The 9,339-nt window shown below is 35.7% G+C and overlaps 1 protein-coding gene across 6 annotated transcripts; it reads right to left on the minus strand.

The window, feature by feature from the left end:
• Nucleotides 1-24: 24 nt before the first annotated feature.
• On the minus strand, nucleotides 25-4,594 carry LOC131537477 (uncharacterized). Of its 6 annotated transcripts, none has more exons than XM_058770949.1 (5): nucleotides 4,422-4,594; nucleotides 2,175-2,266; nucleotides 893-1,003; nucleotides 445-655; nucleotides 25-354 (listed from the first exon to the last, which is right to left on the minus strand). In XM_058770949.1, exons 1-5 carry the CDS (start codon nucleotides 4,470-4,472, stop codon nucleotides 154-156), a joined length of 666 nt encoding a protein of 221 aa, XP_058626932.1. In that variant the 5' UTR covers nucleotides 4,473-4,594; the 3' UTR covers nucleotides 25-153. The 6 variants fall into 6 exon arrangements, 5 of the variants coding, with proteins under 5 accessions (XP_058626932.1, XP_058626935.1, XP_058626930.1 ...); XM_058770952.1 differs by having other exon boundaries at nucleotides 445-580; nucleotides 4,422-4,592; XM_058770947.1 differs by having other exon boundaries at nucleotides 445-721; nucleotides 4,422-4,592.
• Nucleotides 4,595-9,339: the final 4,745 nt, after the last annotated feature.

Consider the following 9,339-nt stretch of genomic DNA (forward strand, 5'->3'; position numbering starts at 1 on the left):
ATACATCAAAATCAACTTAATAAATCACATTTAAAACAAACCTGATCCAACTAATTAAGTCCTTCAGGCTTATTTGAAAACTACATGCTTTGTGTGTTGGAACAAAACTCTGCAGGGCTGCGACCTCCAGGAACTGAGTTTGACACCCCTGATTTAAGACATTAAATTTAAAGCTAATTCACGTGCTTGTAAGTAGATGTCATAACCAAAACAAGTGGACTCAGCAGCGGGGTTCACTTGATTCTGTAGAGTAGCAAGATCTTCAGGTGACAAGGGGCAAGGTATCTCTGGGACAATGACTCCATGCTCAGAGTCAACAGTCTGTGGATTCTGGAAGTCCTCAGCTTGTAAGATCTGACATTTGGGGGGAAAAAACACCAGTCATTGATTACAATTAAGAACAATCACCTTACAAAGTATGTTTTTTTTGTTTAGCTTGCATACCTCTGCAAAATCAGGCTCTGACACAGGTGCTTGCAACATCCCAATATTCCAAAGCTGATTGGGTGACAAATTTCCCTCCGTTCGCAGCGGATGATTGTTCCACATCTCTGTGAAATGCTGCAAATCATTGCGTATTCTGGGGATGAAAACAAAGCCCACACAGAAAAGGTGAACAGCATTGGACAGGTCAACGAATCCCTCCTCTTCCAAGCTGTGGAGCACATTGTAGTAGCAAGATGTTACTGCAGTCCAAACATCTCTCCATAGCCGTTCCACTCTAAGACAGAGAAAAGTGTGAGGTGCTGATTTAACTGCAAAGCATTTTAAAACATATTACAAAAGAAAAAAAGTGTACAAATGATTGGGTAAATTTTCTTAAATTCATTTTAGTATTTTATTACATTTTTTGTAAGAACAATACATTAACCATGCTCTCATATTTAAATACCTCTGGTTATGCACACTTTTGCCAGCAATAAAGCTGCCACGGCCAGTTCCTCGCACAGTAAACATGCACCGAGCAATGTCTACATTCTCCACCCCTTGGTCTGCTCGTACTCTTAAAACAGTCAAAAAGAGCAGTTTTTCATTATTAGAAATAGTATGTGTGACCCTGGAGCACTAAACCAGTCATAAGTTGCTGGAGTATATTTGTAGCAATAGCCTACTAATTAGGATATTAAGTAAAGATCATGTTCCATTAAGATTTTGTAAATTTCCTACTGTAAATAAATCAAAACTTAATTTTTGATTAGTAATACGCATTGCTAAGAACTTCATTTGGACAACTTTAAAGGCACCCTCAGATTCCAGATTTTCAAACAGTCGTCTCTTAGCCAAATATTGTCCGATCCTAACAAACCATACATCAATGGAAAGCTTATTCCAAAAATTAACACAAAATTATTTGTTCCAATTTAGCATACTTTAGGTATAGGTTTAGGTATTTTTATTAAGCACATAAAAATGGAAATGTATTTGTAGAATACTTAACACAAAATAAATGTATACGTTCTGGATGTTGAACCTCACTGACCACTTATTTGATGCTTTATCTGAAATTAAAGTCATTTATTTGTTTACATTACATGTGGATAAATGACCAACTAGAAAAGAATGAATCCAATATTAGGTGATATTATAGCATAAGAGATTTATAAGCTATTTTTGTGGGGCGGTCATTTTTGACTGGGAACACCACAAGTGTGATTTTTTCCGCAATTTTTTGAAATGTACAAAGAATTTAATAAAAGCTTTTCAAAACAAATTTCTTGGTTAAACAGAGCATGCTAGTGGGATATACAGTGCAATTTGAGATGAAGGAAATACATTTGTGTGGGAATGTCTCGCATTATAAAAGTTAAACTTGCGAGAATGGCCATAGCCATTATGCGCAATCCCACAGCAAAATTCAAGCCCTGTTAAATATGACAGGCTCATAACTCGTAAGATATGGGAAATACAGTTGCAAATGGACTTTGCTTTTCATTTGAAATTTGGCAGTCAAACGGTAACACAACATTTGCAACTCCGTCTGGATTATGTCAAAATTTATGCGTCCACATATGGAAAAATGCAATTGAAAATATTATTTGCAGTTCCTTTCGAAAATTGCCATAAATATTCTTCCATAGGATACCTTAAGAAATGTCTCAAGTCATAAGGCCTTCACTATCAGTGGGACCATTTTGTGAAACATTTGTGAGAATCATTCTATATAATCAGTATACCTTGATGGCCATCCATGTTTTGCCACTCCATCCATGAAAAACCCAAAAGCTGTTCTGGCTTTGTTATTACCAGCAACATCCAGGTAAAAGATCTGGTCAGGTGACACAATGGTCGTATATTACCATGCAAGATATACAAGAGTAATAGTATACAGATTAAATAAGGGATTAATGAATAAATAATCACCTTCCTTGAAAAGCCATCAACAGCCAGCATTTATTTACATTACCGTTCAAAAGTTTGGGATTGGTAAGATTTTTTAATGTTTTTAACATTAAAGGGATAGTTCAGATGAAAATTCTGTAATTAATTACTCACCCTCATGTCGTTCCAAACCTGTCAGACCTTCGTTCATCTTTAAAACACAAATTAAGATGTTCGATGAAATCGGAGAGATCTCTGACCCTGCATAGACAGCAAGGGTCCTACCACGATCAAGGCACAGAAAGGTAGTAAGGACATCGTTAAAACAGTCGATGTGGCATCAGGGGTTCAACCGTAATTTTATGAAGCTGAGAATACTACGCATGCGTTGTTTATGTGCAGATGAAAGCACGCACATACATAAAGTATTCACGCACTCGTGATACTCATTAGGATGATGCGGAGGAGAATAATTGTTGAATAAAGTTGTTATTTTTGTTTTCTTTGCACACAAAGTATTCTCAGCTTCATAAAAGTACAGTTGAACCCCTGATGTCACATCAACTGTTTTAACAATGTCCTTACTACCTTTCTGTGCCTAGATCGTGGTAGGACCCTTGCTGTCTATGAAGGGTCAGAGATCTCTCCGATTTCATCAAAAACATCTTAATTTGTGTTTTAAAGATGAACGAAGGTCTGACAGGTTTGGAATGACGTGAGGGTGAGTAATTAATGACAGAATTTTGCATTTATTTGATCCAAAACAGTAAAAAAAAAAAAGTAATATTGTGAAATAGTGTTACAATTTAAAATAAATTTCACACTTCAAATAGTTAACCCTGGGTCATTCTAAACCCTCAGTAAACGGAACACTTCTTATAATTTATCTGGGGTTAACAATTAACATAAGCATAAGCGTATTCATAAGCTTAGTTTTACATTATACATTCCTAAACCCTGGGTTAACATTCTTATTTGCTGTGTCAGTGTAACTGACTGGATAAACGCAGGACGCAACCTGTTTACATACAGTAGCTGTATTACTGCGCTTCTTCGTTTTGCCAACTGATATTATACTGAATGGACATTTCAAACTATAAAGGTAAAAATGAAACAGTCTCTTCACTCAAATTGTCACGTTTTCTGTCAGCATTTGACATTGTTCCTCTCAAATGCTGAATTTACTGCTTATATATAATGTGCAGTGTTTCCGTGACTGTCCAAAGCAGGCAAATATTATTATGTGATTGGTTGTCTGTTGCTAAGCATCTAGTTTTAATATTCTAACACTGCATTGTTTCCCACTGTACAAGCTTGTCACCGCAATACAGGGTTAACAGCTCAAAAGCTCCTAATCCGGAGCAAGGTTTCATAACCCTGGGTAAAAAAACGGTGCTAACCCCGCTTCTGAACTGAACTACCCTGTGAACGTTCCTTTACACGTGGTTAATGGGGTGTTTAGAACGATGATAACCTGGGGTGACAGCGCAGTGTAAAAAGCCATTATGTGAATATTGTAAAATGTAATTAATTCCTTTGATCAAAAGCTGAATCATGTGACATGAAGACTGGAGTTATGATGCTGAATATTCAGCTTTGATAACAGGAATAAATTACATAATAAAATATATTAAAATAGAAAACAGTTCTTTTGAATTGTAATATTACAAAATATTACAAATAAATGCATTAAAAAAAATCTTACAGATCCCAAACTTTTGAACAGTAGTGTATAATGAGATTTAAGCCTGGTTTCACAGACAGGGTTTAGATTAAACCAGAATTAGACCTTAGATCAATTAGGACATTTAAGTAGCTTTTACAAACATGCCTTAGAAAAAAAAGACAAAACAATGGCAGTGACTATTTTAAAATGTCAATGCAACTTGCTTTCAGTTAAAATGGCATTCAAACTTGCATTTTAGTCTGGGACTAGTCTTAAGCATTGTCTGTGAAACTGGGGGATAGTGATATAACATCAACATCATAAATGACAAGACAAATGTATGGTAAAGCTAATAAAAATATTTAAAATGACCTTATCAGCTTGTGATTAGTGTCTATATGGACAAGAGACAAAGGAGCAGGAACAGAGTATGTACGTCTTGCGATGCATGACAGCTGGACCATCCTTGAAAGTACCCCTGCACCATCCACACGTTGCAAAGACATCGTCACTCTTCTCCATGTAACTCGATGTCCCATTGCTTGTAGAGATCCTTTTACCAGCCTGTATCCAGCATGAGGCATTCTTGCCTTTATAGACCTAACCTTCTGATCAAGCTCATGATCAGAAATATCAGAATAGCTGCTTCTGACAGACAGACTTTCCTCTTTCATTCGCCTATATAAGGTTGATCTTGAAATGCCATGCACTTCAGCCAAAGAGACCAGCGGTAAGTGCATGCTGAGCAAATATTGGAGCGTCTCTTTCTGAATGTTTAATCTGGGACGCCCCACACTTCCACTCCATTCAGCCAAAGCTACATTGTCCAACAACGGAGGGACAATCCTCTGAGAAAGGTAATTGGAGATCACATCAGATAACTGTTCTAGAGCATCCACTACACACTGGGGAATGTCTATATATGATGATCCAGCCCGGAGAAACTGTAACTCCTGACTGCATATGAAATTAAAATATTCAAAATCAATGGGCTGTCTATTAATGATGGAACCAATTCTATCCACAGACCTCTGTGAAATCTGCCACCACGTAGTCCTGCAAAGAGAAACAACATTTAAATACAAAAATACCTAATGTAACAATTATATAACATTCAGAAGCATGTATATTTAACTGTGTACTTAGTTTTTGGCTAAATAAAAATTCAGTTCATAGGCCTTTATCGAACTCCCACTTCTTTCAAATAGTAGCGTAGAAAACTTCCACTTCAGCCTGTATCAATGCCTGTGCCCATAGCACAAGAGTGTTGTGATGACATAGCATATCACATTAATATGATAAAAATTAAAGGTTTGGTGGAAAATGTATTGTATTAAACAATAATGCTCAGATTTTTATGCACTTACTTTACAATGCAATCCTCAATAATTATATCAAGTTGTTAAAATAAACGAGTATTTCCAGCCCATAGAGGATTATTTGAAAATAACAATATTCATCATCATAAATGAGTCCTATCCTCCGTGATTGAGTGCACTGATTAAATAGCATTATACTGTATACAAAAACGGGAGGTTAATCATAATAAATATACTGCAAGAATAAACAAAATAATATTAAAAATAATTGTGAATCACTCCGATTATTCCTCTGGGAGTAATTTGAGCAATGTGCTGCTATTCATTAATCTCATGATGGGCAACAATGGCGTCGATCAGATAATGTTACACATTAAAATGAAGGATGATATACATAGTAGGGTGTCAGTAAATAATAATTGCGATGTCCAACTAAATGACAATGACAATAATGCAGGTGGAAATTACTTTACGCTACTATCCGGATGTGACGACACGCGGGAGAGGCAGTTTTAACATTATGTGACATGACATCTGACGCACAGATGCCATTGGCACATGCCACTATGCTCAGTGACATTTCCGGTGGCACTTCCGGTTTCCAGTGGCATGTGTCACTAAAACCTGTGACACATGTCAATGGACTTAAATCTGCTGTCTTTACCTCACTGTACATGCTACTATACGGATCCATTCAGAATAACTAGACCAGCGCATAATCTACAAATATGAGTATACAAATATGCATATATTGAGCTTATACAAGAAATACAAAATAATTTGGACAGAAGTAATTCAGATAATATTGGAAATCTTTAAGAAATATCTATCATTTAAAGCTGGGCATTCTTGATTCCAGATCTTATGTGTGTGTTAAAAATCATATACTGATAAAATGCAATAATGCAATAATGCCACAGTCTCTGGAAGAGGATTGGATAAATGATAGTTACAACCCGAATTCCGGAAATGTTGGGACGTTTTTTTTTAAATTTGAATAAAATGAAAACTAAAAGACATGAGCCAATATTTTATTCACAATAGAACATAGAGAACATAACAAATGTTTAAACTAAGAAATTTTACACTTTTATCCACTAAATGAGCTCATTTTAAATTTGATGCCTGCTACAGGTCTCAAAAAAGTTGGCACGGGGGAAACAAAGGGTTGAAAATTTTGAAAAGATTCAGCTGGGAGAACATCTAGTAAGTAATTAATGGTCTCTTGACGTCTCCCTGTGGTCCTGTTTGATATCGCATGATTCTTCTAAGATTCTGAACAGACAACTAAGCAAGATAGCATGTAATTTACTAGAGGCTCTGACAAAATGTTAATTGCTGCAGTCTATTTCATTTCTAAAAAATTGAATTATTGCAAAATCTGCACCTCTTCTGTGGCTAAAAATAATATCATAATGATCCTTAGAAGTCAAGCAGCAGAAGTTAAGTGACAATATGCAAATACTACTGGCCCATTTTTGGGTGAACTAAATATACAAGACTAGTTTTACATGTCACTGTTTATAACACAGGGTGTTCATCCTTTGCTGGATCACTTTTAAAAAATTGGGGCATAAATTAAGAGTATACTCACTTCTCTAGGCACCACTACACAACTAGTGAGTGACAGATATTATCAGAATTAGAAATGATTGTATTTGATACAGTAGAGTTTTGCTCTGAACTGTAAAAAATGAAATGCTCCCAATAGCCTGACACACATGAGATATGATAACATGTGAATCTGAAAAGTTCAGGCTGAAGTTTGTCTTCTGTCAGATGCAGTGATCTGTGATTTTCTTCAGGACAGGAAGTTCAGTCCTGACACACAGGAAACACCTGCTCTCATAATCAGCTCTATGTAAATGAGTTCTAACAGATTCTTATTTTCAGTTTTGAAAACAAATGATAAGGATCAGTTTCAGATCCAGATTTTATTTGAATATTCAAATGAAAATGTGTGTCATAGATCATCATATTGGGGTAATTCCAAACATTATTTGATCATTTCATCTCACACAACTGCTTAGTGTCCATAGGCAAAAACAAACTTTTCCCATTTCTGCTTGAACAACATTTTAGATCAGGGCTCTTTTTAATTCCTTTGAGGTCAGGAACACTTGGTGGAAAGAGGGAAGGAGCAGAAACCTGTTGTTGCTTATCGTATACAGTAAAACTGAGTGCTGCATGTGTATTTAGCAACATTTGAATGTATTTTCATGTTATGTTATAGCAAATCCATTAAAATAAACATTGAGAATATTTGAATTAAAATCTGAGACAATATTTACTAAATTATATATATATATATATATATATATATATTTTTTTTTTTTTTATAATTTTTTTTAACATATTTTTTCTGAATAAAACTGAGGTGTTTTTTCATATTCAAGTTTGAGCTGCATATTCTTTAAAGCACTTCCAAAGCATGGTTCATTATGGAATCTAATTTAAAAAAAAGTTATATTTAGCACCAAATGTGTTCTGCTATATTTTTACAAGCCAAAGAACCCTAATTTGGTTTTCCAGGGTTAACATGCACCATTTTGGCAAGCGTGTAGTGACTACAGTTCACCAGCAGGTGACACCCTTACTTTATTTTAATAACAGGCTTAAATATACGTTTAATGTTTCTTTATGAAGTTTGACATGCTGAATACGAAAATCACATTGCCTTTTGTGCATGAAAAGTTTATGTTGACTACTTATACAAGCTAATCTGTTATTACTCATGCCTTAAGTATACAAGCTACAAGTATACTCATGCTTAAGGAAGATCAATTAGATGCCTCAGAATCTAACCTTTTCTTCTAGCCTTTCTGATCTGCTGCAAGGAAAATTGCAATCACAAAAAAGTGAGCTACTGACTGGTCACAGTATAACAACATGCACAAAAAAGGTGTCCAAATGATCAAAAATATGTAAAATGTGTGACCTAAATTAACCAAACAGATAAAAAAGACAACAAGAACTTTTAGTCCAACGTCAACTTGTGACTTTATACAAAGTCAAAATAATTCCCAGATTAATGCAAAAATTGAATAGAGAAGTAAATATGTTAGCCACAATTCCCTTGATTTTAGTCCAATTCTCACGTCAATAACAGCTCTGCAGGCTCCTCAGCCATCTGTCACAGTATCCTTTTGGCATCCTGTGTCAAAACACACTCACGTGACACCATCAAAGTCCCGGCTTCCGAATATGTTAAACAGGATCAAAGCTCACTCTCACGGGGCTATTTCTGGGATGTCACGCATCAGAGATCCCCTTAATGATCAGAAGAGAGAATATAGGTTTCTACAGGGGCTTGTGTGCTGTCCCCCTTGTAAGGTGTTTTTTTCTATCTGTTCACTAAATGGAGTTGTGACAATAATGATTGTTTCCAAACATGTCTCTGTCTTCCATTGTTCAGTTAAACAGGTACACACTGAACAGTTCTATTCAAACCCTATTAGCACATCTCTGTTAAAATGCACTGATATTGCAATAGAGTAATGTACTTTGCAGTACCTTCAGACTAAAGAGAATATGCTTGAATACAACACAATATGTCATTTTCCAAATGCTTTCCCATCTCATTTTAAGAGGACAGTCACAATTCACACTTTACAGTCACATAACGTAGTAGCCTACCTCTTCTTCCCAAATGTTTTTCCTAGAAGAGCTACCCTAAGTTTAATATAGTTCACTCACAGATGTAAAGGACTTGTCTTACAGTTAGTGTCCTCCACCAAGGATTTCCAGCATAAATGTCAAACAAATGTTCTCACAGATTAACACAGTTGAAGAATTGTGTAGTGCGTCAAACTGAGCTTTGTAGGTGGTATTTTTGGGTCTGGAGGAGCAAGTGCTCAGCATCAGCTGAGCATCTGTCCTTGAAAACGGAAGTGAATGTTTGGAGAAGGATTTAAGGTGTTCTTAACATGACAACAAATGTTCCCATTGTGCTTTACAGCTGTATGAGTAACTGATATGATACTGTATGCAGAGAAGACCGTCCCAAAAATTCACAGGACAAGTCAAAATTAGTGG

The sequence above is a fragment of the Onychostoma macrolepis genome, chromosome 03 (assembly GCF_012432095.1).
Source record: "Onychostoma macrolepis isolate SWU-2019 chromosome 03, ASM1243209v1, whole genome shotgun sequence".
In the NCBI taxonomy this organism is placed as follows: domain Eukaryota; kingdom Metazoa; phylum Chordata; class Actinopteri; order Cypriniformes; family Cyprinidae; genus Onychostoma; species Onychostoma macrolepis.

Bases quoted from the DNA above. Each gene is read 5' to 3' on its own strand.
- LOC131537477 (XM_058770947.1), bottom strand. From the start codon at position 4,472: ATGGTGCAGGGGTACTTTCAAGGATGGTCCAGCTGTCATGCATCGCAA. The intron at 1,004-2,174 runs GTATACTGATTA...GACTGTTTTAAG, and splicing joins AAACATGGATGGCCATCAAG to AGTACGAGCAGACCAAGGGG. The intron at 355-444 runs GTATGCAAGCTA...CCCAAATGTCAG, and splicing joins CAGAGCCTGATTTTGCAGAG to ATCTTACAAGCTGAGGACTT.